The sequence below is a fragment of the Cervus elaphus genome, chromosome 9 (genome assembly GCF_910594005.1).
Source record: "Cervus elaphus chromosome 9, mCerEla1.1, whole genome shotgun sequence".
NCBI lineage: Eukaryota > Metazoa > Chordata > Mammalia > Artiodactyla > Cervidae > Cervus > Cervus elaphus.
The window spans coordinates 59733259-59755886 of NC_057823.1; the positions used below are offsets into that span (position 1 = coordinate 59733259).

General features: G+C 40.8%; 1 protein-coding gene across 2 annotated transcripts in view; it reads left to right on the plus strand.

Annotated features, from left to right (window-relative positions):
* The window catches only part of STK32A (serine/threonine kinase 32A), a 130955-nt gene extending 112398 nt beyond the window's left edge, over positions 1-18557 (plus strand). For both annotated transcript variants that reach the window (XM_043913180.1, XM_043913181.1), the window contains exons 8-13: positions 542-639; positions 7294-7410; positions 10022-10147; positions 11771-11899; positions 17581-17645; positions 18019-18557. In XM_043913180.1, the coding sequence (XP_043769115.1) occupies positions 542-639; positions 7294-7410; positions 10022-10147; positions 11771-11899; positions 17581-17645; positions 18019-18112 (629 nt within the window). In that variant the 3' untranslated portion in view covers positions 18113-18557. The remainder of the gene's footprint in view (positions 1-541; positions 640-7293; positions 7411-10021; positions 10148-11770; positions 11900-17580; positions 17646-18018) is intronic.
* Positions 18558-22628: the final 4071 nt, after the last annotated feature.

Sequence of the window (22628 nt, forward strand, 5' to 3'; positions counted from 1 at the left end):
TTGTAAAGTGATTAGCGTCCAACTAATGAGAATAAATGAAAAAAAAGAAGAAGAAGAAGAAGAAAGGGAAAGAATGACTCAAGAAAAAAAAAAAAAAAAAGAACTGTGCATGCCTGTGTGTGTTGGTGATGAATGAGAAAGGCTAGAAAATTAGAAAATTTGCCTACAGTGAGCAATCTGACAACGGATGATAAACACCCTTAGAAGTGTTTATACCCTGTTCCCTGGTAATTTGCTTTTGAAGGAACATGTTTGAAGATAGATTTGTTAATGTCTCAGGGAGCAAAGCAGGCTTCCCAGGTGGCTCAGTGGTAAAGAATCCGCCTGCCCATGCAGGAGATGCGGGTTCAATCCCTGGGTTGGGAAGATGCCCTGGAGGAGGAAATGGCAACCCACTCCAGTATTCTTGCCTGGAGAATCCTATGGACAGAGGAGCCAGGCAGGCTACAGTCCATAGGGTTACAGAGAGTCAGACACGACTGAACACGCACAATTCACTCAATCAGGGAGTAAAACTAACTAACTCTTCTGTGTTTTTCAGCACCTGAGATGTTCAACTACAAAAGAGAAGCAGGCTATTCCTTTGCTGTTGACTGGTGGTCACTGGGAGTGACAGCATATGAGCTGCTGAGAGGCCGGGTACAGTAGAATTACATTTATCTTTGATTACTCTTCCAGTAAGTTTCATTTTTACAGTGAAAGAATGGAATTTTTTTTTTTTTTTTTTTGCTAAAAATCAAGTAGTTTGTTTCAGAGATGAAATTAACTCTGCCATGTGATGCTGGTTGCAACCCTTGGGATTTCTGCCCATAATTAATTCAGTCTTCTACATATGGGACCAAGAAAATGAGTTGACATTAAATTATGCAGATAAAATTAAATGAATTATAGGGAAATTATCAACTCCCAGAGAGGGAAAATCAATACACCTCATGCCCTATCTTGTATAAATATATTTGTTTGTTTAAAGAAAATCATTTTGCAGTTACAGTCCAAGGCTTTGATTCAGACACACTTCCCCAAAGTGAGTGTGAATTATTAGTCCAACACAATTCATGCCCTGTCTTGTTGGATTTCTGTCTTTCATTTGGTTCTGGATTCAGTGGCAAATTAGAGTAGTTTCCTTTTAAAAGTGACATTTCTTAAACTAAGAAAATGCCTAATTTTGCTCAGAAGAGATTTTTTTTTCTCCCTCCCATATTATTGTACCTCCTGATAGTTCCCTGTGATTGGCTGTAACTGAGAATGTATTAACACCGTTAGTTTCATTTTTCTTTCTTCTTTTGCTTAAGAAAGGTGGAGAAAAGTGACTGTTAGGTTGCTGAATTTGTATCTACATATATGTTATCAGCTATAGTGAATGTTATATTTGTTGTGGTTGTTGTTCCGTCTCTAAGTCGTGTCTGACTCTTTGCAACCCCATGGACTGCAGCACACCAGGCTCCTCTGTCCTCCACTGTCTCCTAGAGTTTGCTCAAATCCATGTCCATTGACTTGGTGATGCTATCTAACCATCTCATCTTCTGTGCTCCCTTCTCCTTTTCCTTCTTCAGCTCATAACTAAAAGTGTGTATGCTTTTACCAGCCTCTCCCTATGTTCCCCACCCTCAACACTTGGCAACTATACTTACTATTCTACTGTTTCTATAAGCTTGACTTTTTCCCCCAAAGATTTCATATAAATGATATCATGCAGTATTTGTCTTCTCTGAGTTATTTCACTTTGCATATTGGACACAAGGCCCATCTATGTTGTTACAATCAGGATTTCCTTTTTTCTTATGGCTGAATAATATTCCATTACTCATATATATTGTATGTGAATATGTATTTTATATGTTATATGTAATGCTCCATTATTCTTTTATAATATATCCATATCTGCTGCAATGCAGGAGACGTGGGTTCAGTCCCTGGGTTGGGAAGATCCCCTAGAGAAGGGAAGGGCAACACACTCCAGTATTCTTGCCTGGAGAGACCCATGGACAGAGGAGCCTGGTGGGCTATAGTGATTGGCTTTGCAATGGTTGCAAAGTCAGACATGATTGAGTGACTGAACACACATATGATGAATATTATGTGTAAATATATGTACTTAGTCGTGTCCAACTCTTTGTGACCTCGTGGACCGTAGCCTGCCAGGCTCCTCTGTCCATGAAATTTTTCAGGCAAGAATACTGAAACAGGTAGCCATTTCCTTCTCCAGGGGATCTTCCCGACACAAGGATTGAACCTGTGTCTGTCATGTCTTCTGCATTGGCAGGCGGGTTCTTTATCACTTGCATCACTTGGGAAGCCCCATATAAATACATGTGTGTATAAATATATATATATTACATATGCACATGTCTTTATTAATCTGTTAGTGGACATTTAGGTTGTTTTGGTGTCTTGGCTGCTGTGAATAACGTTGAAATGAACATGGCAATGCAGAGTCTCTTTTGTAAAGCACAAATCTCACTTTTCCTAGTGAAGAATAAATGTTGCTACCTAATTCCTCACACGCATATACCCTTCATCTGCCTTATCAACCCTCCCCTCCCCCACACACTCGTCAGACACCTTAGCTGGTCATCCTTTGCTCTTTAGTACCAGGTTAACTTTTCAGATTTTGCTTCAGTATGAACGATGCTGACTCTTCACAAACTCACTTCAGCTTCTTTGGACTTCCTCATCTCTCGAGGCATCCCTCAAAGGTCTTCTTCTCATTCCTTTGCCTATAAAGATATTTCCTAAGATAAACCCTGTATGTTTTTTAAATAACTCTTTGAATAAGTTTGGAAATCGCTAAATTAAGTTTGAATAAAGTTCAGGAGGTGTCTAAATTGTAGAACTTTTGAGAATCCTTATATTTCATGTAGCTGTTCATTTCTAACAAAGGACAGACTTGGACTGTCCCAAATTTCTTTTGCAGGAAAAGCCTTTCTCCAGGTCTTTTCATACTCAGATCCTACCCATTCTTTACGGACCTCAACAACACAACTCCTTCTCTGAAGAAACTTTCTCTGATCTCTCTAGCTAAAGTGATCTGTGTATCTTCCAAATATTTATGTACTTTCTCTCTCTTATATATGGATATTCCCTGGTGGCTCAAGTGGTAAAGAGTTTGCCCCGGTATGGGAGACCCTGCAGTGTTTAATCCCTAGGTTGGGAAGATCCCCTGGAGAAGGAAATGGCAACCCACTCCAGTATTCTTGCCTGGAAAATTCCATGGACAGAGGAGCCTGGCAGGCTCAGTCCATGGGATCACAAAGAGTTGGACACAACTGAGCGATTTCACTACTTTCTTATAACCCTTCTGAATTTAAAATTATTGAAAAAGTATAGAAAAGCAGAAAAATAAAGGTAGAAGTCAACCACATCCTCTAAAGCAAAGTCTCAGTTAAGAAATTAAACCCTCCTTTGACCTTCCAAATCTCATCTTTCAGAGTGTATTCACTTCTAAACCTTTTCTGCTTTTATAGTCTATTTTCACATACATGCACATACACATTGTTATTGTTGCTTCAGTAAAAATAAAATTATGCTTTAACCTTCTGTTGAGACCTTTTTTTTTTCTGTTCTAGGATTAAAGCCATTTCATAAATGTATTGCCCTTGTAAATTTTTCTAGCTATATCAATTTTTATGTTTTCAATCTCTTCTATATTATGAGTATAAATTTATTAAAGGTAAAGCCAGTGTTTTATAAATACCCACAGTATTTAGCTGTAAATAGGTACCCGCCAAATGTTTGTTGAATGTATGGGGGAATAAGTCAATACAAATCAATTCTGACATATTCTTGGAGAGAATCACTAAGGAGACTGTATGTAATTATGTTTCAAAATAAAGCCAACTCAAAGAAATGAAATAGCAACATTTAATTACAACTAGCAACACAAATAAACCACAGAAGAAAGGTGCTAAACAGTCATTCCCTCCACATGGACAGATTGTGATTTACAGAAAATACATGCTTCAAGGGCTTCCGTGGTGGCTCGGATGGTAAAGAATCTGTCTGCAACGTGAGAAACCTGGGTTTGATCCCTGTGTTGGGAAGATCCCCAGGAGAAGCAGGTAAAAGGCTACCCACTCCAGTATTCTGCCCTGGAGAATTCCATGGACTGTATAGCCCATGGGGTTGCAAAGAGTTGGACATGACAGAGCGACTTTCACTTTCATATGCTTCAAAGGGAAATGTGCCTGAAGCATCCCTGTGGTGTAAGAGCCTGACCATGGTCTTGATGAATGGGTCCCTTAGCCCTTAAGTTTCTTTTCATTCTCTATGTCCCAGCTCACACTGTAAAGGCAAGATCCACATCTTCTCTAGTTATAATATCCATAGTATTAGCTTATGATAGGGACATACGTTGTTTTGCACTAATTGTACATCCTTGGCTGAAGCTCTTTTGCTTTTGTACTCCTGAAATAAGATTAGAATCACACTTTGTCCCATCTGACATTTTACCTTTTCCATCTTGTTTATTCTTTATATTCTCATTCTTAATTTATATGCTACCCTAGAATTGTCTGCTATATTCTGTCATTGTACACTGTTATTTTTCTTTATATCACTGTATCCCATTGACTTCTGTGTGAATGTGCATGTATATCTGTACAGTCTCTGTAATTATTCATGGCTTCACTGAATAGACTATAGGCTCCACCAGTGTAGAAATCCCATCTGTCCTGTCTTCATTGTATCCCCAGTGCCCAGCAGAGGTGCTGAAACATTACAGGCATTCCATCAATATTTGATAAGTGAGTAAATATACAGTTCTGGTTGTTGATGGCTTAATGTGGATTTTAAAATTTAGAACTAGAAAAATAGGTTATTGTATAAGACAAAGGCAATTGGACTATTTGGAATAAGTGGACAGACCATGAGGATTTAAAAATATATATATATTGAATTCAGTCCTATGGCCTTCTAAAATAAAAGAAAAAATGCAGCATAATCTTAAACCATTTGCTTATAGCATTTGTCAGTTAATTTGTTAGTTTATCAAAGCATTTTGTGAATTTTAGATGTCTCAGAATTAGGTTTAGAAATATCAGTGGACTGAAGAAGAAAACTTAAAAAAAGAAAACATACACACACGCTCATATAACCCCAGAAGCTTGAATGTGTCAACTTGCCCTAGCTCTTAATGGTAAACATGCAGTGAGTCACAGGTAGTGACCCACAGAGCCCTCGGCTTGCAAACAGTCAATAAACATTGATGATGTTGATAAGGTACACTCTTTTTCTGGTACTGAGTTACAAGGTTATTTCCACTCTGTCATTACTGAAACAGATGAATTAATTATGGTCATTTATTCAGTCTTAAGGGAAGAAAGTATGTGGCAGTGTTTTTAAACCTCACGTAAAAAAAAAATAAAGTTTGGCCAAGCTCTCTTTTAGGGAGTCAGACCTAGCACTTCCTGGTTCCCTGGGTAACAGGTGTTGACATGACATGTTTAGAATTAAGACTTCCTTCACATCACCTTTATTGCTGACTCATCTTCCTATTCATGATCTACATTTATTGGGTTGGCCAAAAAGTTCACTCAGGTTTTTCTATGAGATTGTTTGGAAAAACCTGAATGAACCTTTTGTCCAACTCAATATCTCCACCATTCTTTTTACCTTTATTTCAATAATAATAACATCTCTCCTGTATTGTGTCTAATATATATCAGTCACTCTATTGAGAACTTTACATGTATCATGTCATTTAATTTTCCCAACAATCCTCTAAAGTGGTTCATTTTACAGAAGGAATAGAAACTAAAATTGACTGGCTCAGTTTAGCACTCAAATCCTTTTGCCTTCAAAGCTTAAACACTTAATTACATTATATGACCTTCATATACTTCATATACCTCAAATACTGATATCAACAAGGAAAAATTAAACTCTTTCATTTCTCCCAATTTATCAGTCCATGGTCATTGTGCCTTGAAAGACCCAGGCACATGATAAATGTACACAGTCACAGTTACTGTCCTATTGTTGGTTAATCTAATGTGAAAATCTTGTTCATCCAACAAACATATAATGAGCACTTACTAGGTGCTAGGTCCCAAGGGCAAAAAATGCAAATATGGTATGGAAATGGCAACCCACTCCAGTATTCTTGCCTAGAGAATCCTGTGGATGGAGGAGCCTGTTGGGCTGCTGTCCATGGGGTCGCACAGAGTCGGACAGGACTGCAGCGACTTAGCATGCATGCATGCATTGGAGAAGGAAATGGCAACCCACTCCAGTATTCTTGCCTGGAGAATCCCAGGGACTGCCGGCTATGGGGTCGCACAGAGTCGGACATGACTGAAGCGACTTAGCAGCAGCAGCCCCTAGCTTTAAGTAGCTCACTTCACAGAGAGAATCCCAGGGCGAATCCTTTATGAAACAAAGAAATCAGCATTGGTAAAGGCTGCCCTCTAGTGGACATCTGTGAAAATTACTAACAAATTACTTCCTTTCATTTCTTTCCCTCTTTCCCCCAAGTTAAAATTATAGCAGAGGCTGGCTCTCTTGAAACTAAAAATACTTTTGCCTCATCATAAAATTCTCCACCCAACTCCACAGAACTAGCAGCTCATTGCATTTGGAGGAGAGGTTGAAGTCTTCTGTGTAACCTTCCAACCTGAACTTTGTCCTTATGATTCAAAGAATTAAAAAGAGGTGTGTGCCTGGTAAAACTCTGAATCTCTTTATAATCAGCACTTAAATAATAATTTTTAAAACTTCTATTTACTGAGCACTTGGCTTCTCTGGTGGCTCAGAGAGTAAAGAACCCACCTGCAAAGCAGAAGACCCAGGTTTGATCCCTGGGTTGGAAAGATTCCCAGGAGAAGGGAATGACAACCCACTCCAGTATTCTTGCCTGGCAAATTCCACGGACAGAGGGGCCTGGCGGGCTACAGTCCACGGGGTCGCAGAGTCTGACATGACTGAGCTGCTAACTCTACACACTGTTCAGTATTTTAGGTAAATACTTCTCTAAATTAACCTTATAAGACAGTTCCAAATTGACATCTCAGAGGTGGATTTAGCCCACAAAAAAGTTTCTTTTACCCAGAGGGATTACCAGCTTTTAAGAACTTGGAGGTTTCCTGAGAAACTGTAGTCTTTCTGTATCTTTTTAAAAAGCAGGAAATGTGGCAACCATGTACTATATCTGCATATGGCAACAAAACAATCAGCTGGAAGGGATTAGAAGATCCTACTGATATTTCATTGGTTGAAAATTTAGCTTGGAAACATTTACAAAGCAATGTTTTTCCTTTTACCCTATAAAAATGAAGACTCTCACTTCTCTCTTTTAAGAGACCGTATCATATTCGCTCCAGTACTTCCAGCAAGGAAATTGCACACATGTTTGAGACAGCACTAGTGACTTACCCTTCTGCCTGGTCACAGGAGATGGTATCCCTTCTTAAAAAGGTAAGGATGAATGCAGGACAAAAGGAAGTGATAAAAAGAAGCAGGCGATCTGGTTGGAAGGTTAAGTTACAGGGACTTCCCTGGAGGTCCAGTGTTGTTAAGACTTTGCCTTCCAATGCAGGGGTTGGGAGTTCAAGCTTTGGCCAGGGAACTAAGATCCCACATGCCTTACCACCAAAAAACCAAAACATAAAGAATAAAAGCAATATTGTAACAAATTCAATGACGACTTAAAAAAAAACAGTCCACATCAAAACAAAAAAATGGTTATGATACTGGAGGCCGTCATAATAATATACATTTCTGGAGTGGGTTTTGCAGCTAACAGATTTCAAATACCTGGCTTTGTTAATAAGGCAATGCACACATGTCCTCTTGAATGTCTCAAAAGACATTTCAAATTCCATGTGCCCCAAATGGAATTCTTGAACTCTGTATTTCCTGGACTTTCTCCAGCGTTCCCTCACTCAGTCACTGGCCTCTCCATCCACCCACTTATACAAGGCAGAACTGGAAATCACTCATCATCCTCATATCCACTCCATCACCACATTCTGTTATTTGACCTTTTAAATACCTTTTGAAGCTGACACTTCTCTCCCTCTCCCCTGCTATCTTCTTCCCAGTCCCACTGCCATCAAGGTTAGATTGCCCTGTACATTTTTACACACTCCATTCTGCTCTCTGCTTTGCCCCACAGGGACCTGTTCAAAGCACAGGTCATTGTTTTCCTATTGTTCTTAGGATAAAGATCAAAATAATTTGTTTGGTGTAAAGGTTCTAACCACCCCTCGAGTCTTATTTTAGACTTTCATCCCCTATTTGATGGCACAAACTGCTTTATGCTTCCTTTTCCCTTCTCTTTCCCCCCCCGCCCCGACCTCACCCTCACATACCAGTCTCTCCCCCAGGCCTTTGCACATGCTCGTCTCACTGCCTAGAACACTGCTCCCACCCCCAGTTCTTCTGGCGCCCTTCTTTAGATTATTACTACTCAATGTGATTCACTAAGTGGTCCAAGTACATTAATTACTCCCCACCGGGTCCATAACAAAACATAGAAATTGAGAGAAGTGTTAAAAAAAAAAAAAAAAAAACTTGTATAGCAGTTTGATGCTGCTGATCCCTCAAAGCACATGGTCAGTGGACTCCTCTCACTGAACAGGGTACCAGCCTATGTGGTGACGTCATGCTCAAATCACCAGTTGCACATGGTGTGGAGTTCCATACTAGCCACACACAGTAACACCACATATTGGTTTCAGTGGGTTGGAAATTAAACCAAAGAGAAATATCTAGCCCTTCTGCATAGTTTGAGAAACACAGCATTAGATCTCAGCTCAAATCTCTCTTCTTCAGGGAGCCTCCCTCTATTGTCAGCTCACACAAGCATGAACTTTCCTTCATCATATTTTTCACAATTTGAAATTACACATTGCACATGTGTGACTTTTGGGTTAATGCTGTTACTCTCAAGCTGCACAAGGGAAGGACCACATCTGATTTGTTCACCATGGTGTCCGCAGCACCTAACACACAGCCTGACAAGTGGTAAAATTTGGAATTTGAACTAATGAGGTCCAATGATTTTCATCAGATTTTTCAGTGTACCCATGTTCACCAGGAAGACTAAGGAAAATTGAGGCAGAATCTCAATCATGTGTATTATGTGAAAGAAAAATGAGGAGCCCAAGAGGATGAACTTGCCTTTTTTCTGAAGAGAGAAAACTGCACAGGTTGTAGCTAGTCAAGGAAAAGAGCTTTGTGGACTAAGACTTCAAAACCTATGTCTCTTGTCTCTGGGTCAGGTGTTCTGTTTTCCAATAGGGATACTGCTGTTGGCGATGTCAAAAATACAGAATAGGGGCAGAGGTCATTTTCCATAAGCAAATTTTCCTTAGTTCCAAGACAGCCTTCTCACCCCAGAATTGCACCCTGATGACCCACAGTGATCACCTTCAGGCCCATCCTCAAGTGGAACTGCTCCTTCCCATCCAAACCACAGGACCGTAATGATATTGATTCTAGGGTGGTTTGAGTAAGGAAACAAAATCTTTAATCTCAGTTCACAAAACCCAGAACTGTTGCAGTAATCTTAATGACATCTTATCTGTGTCACTCCCAGTATATATTGATTAGTTATAAACATTGCTAAAATTTTTAGTGTGAAATGAATTTCATGTGTTAAAATCAGTGTACATTTTTCCACTCAAGAACAGATTTCTTAGTCACTTTAAACATGGCCTTATTTGAACATGGCCATGTTTAGTCATAGCTAAACCTAACAAAATAGGTTACTATCCCTTTTTTACAGATGGGTAAACTGAGGTTTAGAGAACAAACTTGCCCATCATCAATCAGTTACGGAATCAGGAGTCAAACATGTCTGACTCAGGAGGACAAGCTGTTTTCACTCACCGCATGACCAACTTACAATTCATTCTGACCACTCATTATTATCTATATTATTTATTTATGGGACTAAGGAAGGAAAATACTACTTGTTTCCTTCAATCCTATTCCTGAAAATATTTATAGGGAATCTTTATGATTTTTTGCTCCCCAAGTTTTGACCTTGTTCATGATCTTGGTGTTTGTATTCCATTGGCAGCTACTTGAACTGAATCCGGACCACCGATTTTCCCATTTGTCTGATATTCAAAACTTCCCATATATGAATGATATGAACTGGGATGCAGTTCTGCAGAAGAGGCTCATTCCAGGATTTGTTCCTAACGTGAGTCAATCCTAATAAACCCTTAATAGCTCTCATTCATTGCATATTCTTCTGTGTGCCAGATACATACATGGTCTCATCAGATAACCACACCAGTGTTGTAAGACAGTCAATGTTCCTGTTTTACATATGAGAAAACCAAGGCACACACAGGGTAAGTTGGCTGACAAGGATCACATGGCTAGCAGGTGGCTAAGCTGGGATTCCAGTCTAGGTCAGTGTTGGGAGTTCTAGCTCCTAACTACTTTTTTGTGGCTTACTTTTAGTGGAAACAAGTCCTAACCCTACAAATAGTCTTTTCCAGGAATCTGCCAATTTAAAATGTTTTCTCTGATTCCAAAGATGTAGGCATTTGTATCCAAGGAGTTTTGTGAGTCAAAGGAGTGAAAGCTTTTTGGGTTGGGTATTTGTTTTTACCATTCATTCCTCTTCCTCTGGTAGTTTGGACTTCGCTGGTGACCCAGATGGTAAAGCATCTGCCTGCGATGTGGGAGACCTGGGTTCGATCCCTGGGTTGGGAAGTCCCCTGGAGAAGGAAATGGCAACCCACTCCGGTACCCTTGCCTGGAAAAATCCCATGGCCAGAGGAGCCTGGTAGGCTACAGTCCATGGGGTCACAGAGACCTACACGACTGAGCGACTTCACTTTCACTGATGGTTCTACACTGGGAACCATATTCTCAGTGACTAATAAGCAAAGGGAAATAAGTCCCACCTAGCCAAAAAACATCTGTGGCTTCCTGCATCTACTGAGCCCCAGCCAAGGAGCCAAGTGAGACCTCTAACCCCTGTCTCCCCACAGTCTGATTCTACACACTCAGTTGCAGGCAGACTGGCAGAATAATCATCTCTTAAAGGAGCCTGCAGAAACAATTCAGAGTTTTCTGTTCTTAAGCCCAGGCAGACACCTGCTATGGGCCTGTGGGGTTGTGATCCTTCATATACAAACAGCAGATGGGTGGGTGGGGTACAAAGCAAGAGGCACCAGAAGGCAATGGGGGGTAATTCTGGGATGGGGGAATGCCACCTTCTGGAGCAGCAGGAGGTGGGGTCCTACCTGGCCTACCTGGGGTCCAGCAGGGACCGCTTCTTGGCTGACACATGAGGCCTTGGAGATCTAGGCACCTTTCCCGTAGTTTCTACTCTTTCACGCGCCATCCCTTCAGCGCTGCCTCCAGAGACCTTGTGTGCGTGCTTCTCTGGTTTAATTGTGAACCCGAATCATCTGGGGAGCTTGTTACACATGCAATTTCCTGGCCTGGTGTTCAGAAACACTGATCTGGAAGTCTGGTTGGGGAACTAGGGATCAACTTAGGGTGATTCTGATCTACCACTGAACCTACTTTGAGAAACATAACCCCAAAGGGCAAACCTTAGAAAGATAATTATAATAGGATTTCCTTTCTAATTCCTGGAAGGCTCCTTGGGAGTTTAGCAAAATAAACAAAATACAAAAAGAACATGAAAAACAAGGCTGGCGATAAATTACCTGAAACTTTGCATGGAAATCCCAGCTCATTATTCTTGGACTGTTCGTGCAGGACTGAGCTTTATTCTCCTTATTCAGTCCGGTTTATTTTTAGACAGGAATGTAAGGAATCAGTCAACCTGTCTTCCTTGCAGAAAGGCAGGCTGAATTGTGACCCCACCTTTGAACTCGAAGAAATGATTTTGGAGTCCAAGCCTCTTCACAAGAAAAAGAAGCGTCTGGCCAAGAAGGAGAAGGAGATGAGGAAATGCAATTCCTCTCAGGTAAACAGTCCCCTCACACTTAGGGTCGTGGGAATCTTCATGGCTGCTGCCATTTGTTGGAAAGCTTCCAGTGGGTGAGCTTCCCACAGGAACTGGCAGTTTCGTGACTGTGAGAAGGAGCTGAACACTCCAGCTTCGGAAAGCAAAGCCCTGGGCGTCCCAGCAGCAATCTTTTACATTTGAATGTCCTACCCAGGTCTCTGCAATTAACTTGATTCCCTAGTGCTTTCTCCTAACTCTCAATTCAAATGTTGTGATCTCCTGGAAGGGAATCTAATTGGCAAAGCCTAGGTCAGGTTACCAACCTTAAAATGATGGGAAATGTTGTTTAGTCACTAAGTTGTTTCTCAACTGTTTTGAGCCCTATTCTTTTGAGGAATCACTGGGAGCAGCCAGTCCTGGAGGGACATGTCTGGTCTTTGCTAGAAGCAGAATCTCCTGATGTCAGGGCTAGCCAAGTAGGGAGTGTCTAGTCACAGAAAAGATGGAATTATATGGTTGAGCATCATTGCTGGATTTCAGGCTGAATCAAATTAATTTTGTAACCAACTACATTATCCTCTGTCAGAGTTTAGAGGTCAGATTTCAGAAAAGTAACTTACAGGGGCTCAATAGGATTTTACACAGTGGTTTTGTGTGTAATAATGATGATGAAGCATTAAATATTCACCTTGCCGCTAATGATCATCCATGGGCTTCCCTGGTGGCTCAGTGGTAAAGAATCTACCTGCCAATGGAAAGATCCTTTGTAGAAGGAAATGACAACACACTCCAGTATTTTTGCCCGGAAATCCCATGGACAGAGGAGCCTGGTGAGCTATAGTCCGTAGGGTCGCCAAAGAGTCAGACAGAATTTACCAGCTAAACAACAACAATGATCATCCATTCATCCACTCAATCATCCACCCACCTCCCTACACACTCAACTAATGGTCATCCATTCTTCCATCCCTCTGTATCCATTTGCTTAGGCTATTTTTATTGAATCCCTATTATCTGCCTCATTCTGTGCTAAACACTGGAAAGAGATATGAATAAGATATAATTCCTGCATTCACTGACATCCCTGTTCTCAGAGATTGCATAATCTTGTGGTTAAAATGGCTCTGAAAACAAGCAACCATTCTCAGTGTTCTTAATTTCTCTAGTCCTCAGGGCATACTGTGCCCTTTAATGGTCAGTTAACCAAAGTCCACATCCTGTTTGTCCACGGAACTGGCCTCTGAGCAGATTCCCATCTTTAAGTGTTTTCTAGGGCTCTCCAAGGAATGCTTTGCTGTACCACAAACCCATCTTGCTTGCTGCTTTTCACTTTACCCATCTTCCTCCTAATGATCTGTTGCTCTTCATATCATAACCAGCTGGCTTCTCCTGGCACGCGCATTCCTTTTCCTCCAGAGAGCTGCCTGTGTAGGCTCCTCTGTTAAGAGACCTCCAAATGTATCCAAGTATAAGACATCACCTTAATTATAAGTTTTTTCAAGTTTTAGAGATAACAGCAATTTGTGAGTAACTTGCCACGCCTTCCCTGCTCTAAATGATGTGTCTACCTTCCTCCCCATCCTTGTACCATGCCATTCTTGACCTCACTCAAAACCCTCAAGATGCATAGGTCCTGCTAGTGTCTGGCCCTTGCTCTTCCCTTTTCCTGGAATGTTCTCCTCTTGGACCTTCACTTAGAGGGCTTCCTCTCCTCTTTATGCCCCAAATGCCTCCTAATCAAAGGTGAGGTACCCTCTTTCCCAGCCCCTATTTTTAACTCCTTTATGACCTTGCGCTTGTGTGTTTAGTTGCTCAGTCATGTCCGACTCTTGGGACGCCCTGGACGATAGCCCGCCAGACTCTTCTGTCCATGGGATTCTCCAGGCAAGAATCCTGGAGTGGGTTGCCATGCCCTCCTCCATGGGATCTTCCCAACCCATGGATTGAACCCATAGTTTATAAATTTTTTATTTATGCTTATTTGTGTGTCTTTTTCTGTCCCACTAAAATAAGGCTTCTCCTGTGCAAAGACCAGGTGTCAGTCTTAGCCACATTGTCTTCATGGTACCCCAAGAGTGCATGTATTAGAGGCTCAACCAGTGTCTGATCAACACATTAAAAGAAGAAAAATCTAAAACTGAACCATGAAGACTGGTTATTGCTGTTCTTAGAATTACAAGGTCAAGCTGCATCCACAGGACATCTTCCTGTGATCCCCTCTTGTCCTAGACCTAACCTGTGTCCAGTCACCAGGTTGCAGGGCAAACTCCCACACCTCCCATGGGAAAGGCTATGAGCCACTCACCCACAGTACAGAACCTCTGACATTTCCTAATGCCAAGGAGAAGGAAAAGCAATTTCTTCTTTTTCCCAGGTATCATGTCAATCTCAGAATCATTTGCTAAGAGGTGGTTTTGCTCATGATAAAGAGAGGCCTTTACATTGTTAATCAAAGTTTACATTCTCTTTACAGTCTTTTTGCTTGTCTTGTTTATAACCTTTTTATTATGGTAAAACATGTATAGGAAAATTTTCCATTTTAATTATGAAGTGTACAGTTTATTAAGTGCATTTGGAATATTGTGTACCCCCTACCACTGTCTATCCAAAATTTTTCAATACTCCCCAAACCACTGGTTTTTCTTTAATTTGTTTCAGCAGTGTTTGTACTCATCAGAGTACAAATCATTCACCTCCTTGGTTAAACTTATTTCTAGGTCTTTTATGCTTTTGGAGACATGGAAATAGAATTTTTTCTTAATTTCTTCCTAGATGATTAATTACTGCTGTGTAGAAACATAAGTGATTTTTCTGAATTAATCTGTACACTGCAATTGAATTCATTTATGAGCTCTAGTAGCTTCTTGATGGATACTCTGTAGTTTTCTATGTTAATATATAGGATTATGTCATCTGTATATTGAGATACTTTTAGTTCTTCCTTTCCAGTTTGGATTTGTTTATTGTTTTTTCCTGCCTGGTTGCTCTGGCTAGAAGTTCCAACATAATGTTGAATAGCAATGGTGAAAGCAGGTATCTTTGTTCTTTTTCTTTTCTTTTTTTTTTTTTTTTGATTGATTTTAGATCGGCGATCTAATTTTATTTTATTTTTATTTATTTATTTATTTATTTTTTAATAGTTGGAGGCTAATTACTTCACAACATTTCAGTGGGTTTTGTCATACATTGACATGAATCAGCCATAGATTTACACGTATTCCCCATCCCTATCCCCCCTCCCACCTCCCTCTCCACCCGATTCCTCTGGGTCTTCCCAGTGCACCAGGACCGAGCACTTGTCTCATGCATCCCACCTGGGCTGGTGATCTGTTTCACCATAGATAATATACATGCTGTTCTTTTGCAACATCCCACCCTCACCTTCTCCCACAGAGTTCAAAAGTCTGTTCTGTACTTCTGTGTCTCTTTTTCTGTTTTGCATAAAGGGTTGTCGTTACCATCTTTCTAAATTCCATATATATGTGTTAGTATGCTGTAATGTTCTTTATCTTTCTGGCTTACTTCACTCTGTATAATGGGCTCCAGTTTCATCCATCTCATTAGAACTGATTCAAATGAATTCTTTTTAACGGCTGAGTAATATTCCATGGTGTATATGTACCACAGCTTCCTTATCCATTCATCTGCTGATGGGCATCTAGGTTGCTTCCATGTCCTGGCTATTATAAACAGTGCTGCGATGAACATTGGGGTGCACGTGTCTCTTTCAGATCTGGTTTCCTCAGTGTGTATGCCCAGAAGTGGGATTGCTGGGTCATATGGCAGTTCTATTTCCAGTTTTTTAAAGAAATCTCCACACTGTTCTCCATAGTGGCTGTACTAGTTTGCATTCCCACCAACACTCACTGCATTCTTTTCCATGGCTCATGGTATATGCCTCTGCTCACGCTCATGGTAGACGCTCTGTTGTTTCTTTGCTTCATGGATGTTCTCCACTGACCCTCTCTGCCCACCAACCACCTCAAAGTAAAGAAGCAAAAACACTGATGCACACCAGTCTGTCTGCCATGGAAGCTAATGACCTAAATCCTCTTTTTCTGCCTCCTGAGATTTCCACCTGCTCTAAACCCTTCAGATATTTCTGATGCCATTTGTACTTTTCCTAGTCTAATCATTGTTTGCTCTCTCATCCCTAAGAAGCACATCCCAAGATTTTTAACCAGCAGTTTTCTTCTCAATCACCTAAGACCCATTCATTCCTCCATTCTGATTGTTCCCCACTCTTTTCCCTCATACTCTTTCTGGTTTATCCTTTTCACTTGTCCATGGAGCTGCCTTTCTTACATTTTTCCAGTTAAAGCAGAGGAAAGAGAACATTTTGCACATGAGCCCTTAGGGCCAGGGTTGGGACTCATGGCATCTGCAATGCTGTATCACAAATTCATCTCTGAGTGTGCATTTTACACCTTTTTAAAAATAAAGCAGAGATATATGACAGAGAAAAACAACTTGAGTAAACTTCTGCATTTTATTTGATTATAATCTTGATTTTTAATGTTAACATATTTTAAAATGTTAACATTTTAAATATTCTTTATGTTAAATTTTGTATAGCTTTTGCTTATATATTTACTTATATGTTTATATTATACATATATTGTCTGTAAAATGTAAATATATAAATGTAGAAACATGTATGTGTATAATATATATAAACATAAAGTATTATATAAATATGTTAAACATTTGTTTATATACTTTAATATAATATTTTAATGTTAAAGTATTTTTTTCTAAAATCTTGCTCCAAGGAGCTCTATCAGATCACAGGTATTCCCCATGATTGATACTGGAAACCCTCAGGGTCACAAATCCCCCAGTTTGAGGATAAGAGGGAGGTGTAACAGAGTCTTGTTTCTCTCCTTTGTTTTTCTTCCTTTGCCACTTCTCTGAAATTTCCTCTCCTTTTTTTTGAAAGCATATAATTTATTTTTAATTAGGGTATAGTTGCTTTACAGTGTTGTTAGTTTCTGCTGTATGAATGGATAGATTGAAGATGTTGCACATATATATGATGGAATATTACTCAGCCATAAAAAGGAACGAAACTGGGTCATTTGTAGAGACATGGATGAACCTAGAGACCATCAAACAGAGTAAAGCAAGTCAGAAAGGGAAAAACAAGTATCGTATATTAATGCACACATGTGAGCTACCTTCCTTTTTATAGTTTATTCTTCTAACAATTAAATATTTGTTCATGAAAGAAAAAATAAAAACTCCAGTACTTGAGGACTTAGTATTTTCTAATTCCTAGATTTAAAAACAAAAATATTTTTTCCTTCGAGAAGAACATTTTTCATCAGAAGTGTTTTGGAAGGATTTTATTACAGACTTGAACCCACCTGTCTTGAAGCCATGGTTTCTTGTGCTAAATGGCCGAAAGACATCAAGCTCATAAACTGTAACCCAGGTCTTCTCTTCCTTGCTGCCTCATTGTGGGGAGGAGAGAGTTGCTGTACTTTATTCTCTTTCTTTCCTATTTGCTCCTCTGTTAATCTGACTGTGGTCTCACTCTGGCTACAAATTTTCAGAAAGTATCTATTTTGAGGACACATTGGTCTTAATTGATTTGGGCCACTCAGTTAAACAGACACTCAGTAAGTTATTGGCTATTTGAGACTCTCCATTCCTCTGCTAACTATGTCTCTATTTTTTCCCCAATGTTCACCCGGAAGACATGCCTTCTTCAAGAACACCTTGAATCTGTCCAAAAGGAGTTCATAATTTTCAACAGAGAAAAGTGAGTAACTCCTGGAAGAGCAGCAGCCCAGCAAATGATGAACTGTTTCAGTCAGATTTGACTTGCAATGCCTTGATATATTTTTAAACGTTTTTTTATTCTAATTACAAAAATGATGCATACCCATAATAGAAAATCTAGAAATTTCATAAATCTTTTTTTCTTGTAAGAGATTTCAAAAATTATAATAGATAAATTAGCTTAGCATGAGGTCTCTGTTGATGTTCAACATTTAAAATCAATGATATTTTTAATAAGGTTACCTGATTCATGCTTCTTTATAAATTTTTGGACTTCATGCTATCATTTCAAAAGTTTAAATCTTTTATTTCTCACTTCAATGATTAAACCTACTTTATATCTTCCTTTTAAGAGTCAAAAGGGACTTTAATAAAAGACAAGCAAATCAAGCCTTGGAACAAACCAAAGACCCACAAGGAGAGGATGGTCAGAATAGCAACCTGTGAAGTCCTCATCATCTTCTTGGGACATTTCCACATCAGGAAGAGCTGACAATAATTCTCACCTCTCCACGCCTCACACACCTTAGAAAATGTGAATGAATGCCTTGGGAAGGAGGCAGCATGACACAGGGAAGAGTCCCTGGGTTCCTGGGAACTAGTTTCACAATTGTGTGACCTTGAGCAAGTCACTTAATCCCTTTCTCTGCTTCAGTTTGTTCATCTAAAAGGAGAAGTTAGTACTAGATGAGTTCTACGCTGCCTTTTTAACTGCCAACATCCTGTTATTCTTAATAGCCTCTATTTTTACTTTAAAAGGAATATTTGGATGTAGATTTATTTTTCCACTCTTAATTACACTGTGACAAATGGACTTCGGTGGCTGATGGAGTGAAGCCCTTGAGAGCTAGAAAACTTCATAAGGAAGCCAGAATCCCCAAACCCACCCGAGGAGGAGTAAGGAATTCATTCAGGAAGAAATGAGAGGGACCAGATAAGAAGTAACACATACTGATGAGGGCCCTCCAGTGGTGTGCTGGACCTGAACACTACACCAGCTTGTATCATTTAGTAAGAGCTGATAGGCATAAATGCCCCAATGCCCTGTTTGGTGATGTGAAAATGAGAAGTTGAAGTTGGTGATGGTGGAAATATTTACACCATGGAAACTGGCAGATGCTACAAATAGGTCTTTTTCCCCCACTCCCAGCAAGCCAGTTCTGAAATATTTAGCACACCCCTGGCCTTCTTCTAGAAGCATGTTCCTTGGGAACTGTTACCTCTTAAGACTATCAGAGACCTGGGTCCAGACAGGATTAGAAAAGAACATTGTCACATTGAAAACATGTCCAACTTATAGTACACAGAAGTTGTATCTTACACGGGAGTTACAGTCTAAGTTAGAATGTGAGGTGAATTTGGAAGATAGTAAAATTTACCCTTGAAAAATCCCTTTAGTATACATTAATATGTGAGTATCTTTTCTTAGAGAAGCCCAATATCATCCAGGCCCTTCACTAATGAAATGAGTCATCTTTGATTCACTTTTTTTGGGTCTCATTTTAAGGTAATACCAGATGCACTAAAATGTTGAACAGATTATTCATGGCTTGGTAGATGAGACTCACACTTTAAACTGTGGAATACCCACACATCTGAGAGGTCTAAGGTCATGGAAACTGACTAAGGGAACAGCAATACCTACTTGTGCTTACTGCAAAGAACGGCAGGCCGAATCACCTATCTACAATATTTTCTTTATCTGCCAAATACAAAGTTTAACTCACCTAAATTGAGATGTAACTCTACTCTCCAGATACACAGAAGATCTTTGCAGAAGAACTGTTTTTTGGCAACTCCCAGATGCAGCCGGGTGAAGAATAAACAGGGTTGGTGGGGGTCTGTTGTAACTCTTAGCCACTCAGCTCATCAAAACCTTGTCCTTCCTTGTGGAGCGTGTGGGGCTCATCAAGGCGGCAGTAAGTTGTCAACAGGGGAGACCAGACAGGTCGAAGCAAGCAGAAGTAACAGACGCTGCTACACAGGACTTTTCCAGGAGGGAGGTCACTCTGGGCAACTCAACATGAGAAGAAAAGCAGTGCTGAGCTGTAAATGCAGCACGGACGGTTTCCTCCTCCCTCAGCTGACAGGCCCAGGACTTCTGGCCTTGAAAACCTGGACACGGGGCCTCTCTGCTTTAAGAGTAACCACATTTCTGTTAAGAATTAAAAGCCAGATCCTATGTTCTGTTTGATTCCTTTTCTCTATGTTTCCCCCACATGATCTGTCTGTGCTAGTTTTTCTCCCACATAAAAATTATGGCCCAGTTTCCCAAGGAGGGGGTTGACTGAATCTGTAAGGAGGTGACCAGATTCTGCTTCTCGTTGGTAACCAGGAGCGTCAGGGGCCACGTGCATGTTTACCAACTTCCATCTTTCATTTGTTTGGAGTCAAGCCCTGATGTGCGTGGACTCATCTCTCCAGTCACCTGGTTCCCCCTCTTTCTCTGACCTTGTCTATTATCATCCCAATGGAAAGACTTTGGGAAAGATTTACCCAAGGGCAATGGGATTGGCAGGGTCTCTGTTGGGATGAGACCCATTAATCATTTGTGCCATTTCATGTCTACTCAGTTAATAATGGAATAGGAACTCAATACAACTAGGTATTCTGTAGGGTGAATATCTAGTTTTTACTTCCAGTGACTTTCTTCTGTGCCTGCAGCACCTATGTGGGCTTTCAGGAACCATGGATGCAATGACTAGAGGGCACAGCCTGAGAGGTTAAGATCAGATTTCCAGTCCTCATCAGGTTACAGAGCCACAACGTAGTTCAAGTTAGAAAATGAAAAGCATTGCATCTATCAGTGTAGAACAACTGATCCCAAGAACCTCCACTGGATATTTTGAGCACTAGGACAACAGTTTCCCCAAATATAAAAGGATTCCTAAGTCCTTACCATGACTGCTAGTTGTTGAAATCAGATCCTTGGGTTTCATTCCATAACCTGGGCTAAAACTGACTACCCTACTGGGTGAAACATATCTAGGTTTATCACAGTCAAGGCTCAGGGCTAAGAATTTTTTTTAAAATTACAAAAAATAGGGTGAGTCTTAAATCCTTTTGTCTGGCCTTTATGGCATCTTATTTTCCCTCACAGCTCCCTTACCTGTGTGGAACATCTGAAAAGTGTGAGCAGGTTTGGAAGTCCAGGAGCATCCTGGTTCTAACACACTGGCACTGCAGAGGGGCCCACCCACCCCAGTGCAAATACAGGGACCACAGGTGGGTGGATGGGGCGGCTCTGTGACCCTGTCCTTGACCTGAACCCCATGGAAGGAAATGCTTTGCTAATGGTTCATTCCCCAAGGGCAGCACTGGTCTTACCTGAGGGCACTGCTAGGGCAGAAATCAATGTCAAAAAACACAGAACACTGCTCTGTTAATGAGGGAAACTTAATTAATTGGCAATTAGTCTGCTTCTGATAGTTAAGTTTTAACCAGAAACAACTAGGCTTTATATCATCATAGCTTTTCTAGCCTGGATGGATAAATAAATAACTAGGGAGAAAGAGCGGGTCACACAGCTAGCAGGGGCCAGCGCTGCTGCTTTCGGCTAACGCAGTAATGCTAAGGCTTATAATTCTTCAAGGGCTCAATGAAAAGGAATGAAAAAGAGTGAATTGTTTTAGTATCCAGTTGTCCCTGCATTCTGTCGACACAAATCTGTTTCCTAGAGACTGCCTGTGATCACCGTTTCTTACAATCTCAGTGTGTCTGATATTTAACACTGTTAAAAACCCAAACCCAGTTTACAAACTGTGCTGTTGTGAATGGGTAACCCTTTGCTGGGAAATCTGTGCTTCTGTTGAGCTGTAGCATACACACTGTCAGTGTGCCTGTATGTATTAAAATGTCTTCTGTACACTGGAAGCCACTGTCCTTTCTTTGTCAGCCGTGTGTGTGTGTGTGTGTGTGTGTGTGTGTGTAATCATTTTCCCAAGGGGTAGGGCTGTGGGTTCCCAAAGTCACCTGTTCGCATTTCCATTTCCTGCTGGGAGGAATGTCCTTCACCAGAGACAAGGCGGTGTTAGAGATGATGTTTCAGAACCATGGAATGTTAGAGATGATGTCCTAGAACTATGAGCTGCAGCACAATCCAGCTAATCCACATGTGTAGAAACTGAGAACCTGACCCCTCCTGCAGTTACCTAAGGAAGCACACCCCAGGACTCTGGATTTTGCCTTTCACTATGATCTTAAGGCCGTGGACAGTTCAGGCACCTATTTTTTCAGCACTCTGTCTTCCTACCCACCAACATCTTTATCCTGTCCTATTCTACATATCCAAGCAGCAGGTGGATGTTCCAAGCCCAGAACCCAGGACAGGAAGGTAACCAACAGCTCTAAACTCTTGCAGCTAGAGGCAACTTCTGCCTCGGGGAGGATCAAGGGGTCTTCCAGTCATCTCTCTGACTCACAACAGCCTAGCAGCCACAGGCTAGCTGGTTCCTGGGACAGGATCTTGTTAAGTCTTGTGGGCTCTGTTGTCCAGGTCTTGGGAAGCATCCTGTCCCCTTCTCAGTGTCCGCTGAGCACAGGGCAGGATCTAGACCTCTTTCCATTCTGAGGAATGCCTGTCTTAAGGACACGACCTCATTTCTGCAGGCTGCTGTGGCCCCCTCATTCCATTTCCTGCTCATTTCCTTTCTCCTTGTGAGAGCCTGATGGTAGTAAAGTTGATACCAGAAAGTTCTCTGAAGCCAGAGGGACCTTGTTTTTCCTAGTCAGTGTTCTCATTCCCCACCTGGTTGATGTGACTCAGCCCTAATAGCTCCAGCCTGCAGAGGTGTGAAAGTCAAGTGTGAACTGCACTAACTTAAAAAACTTCTTCATCCCTTTTAGAACTCTGCAGGCTGAGCTCATTTTAAGCACTAACCCTGCTCTTGACACCTAGGCTAATCCTAAGGAGAGCTCCATTCTGCCACGATCATGAGCAGGGAGAGGTGTTTCACCCTTCTTG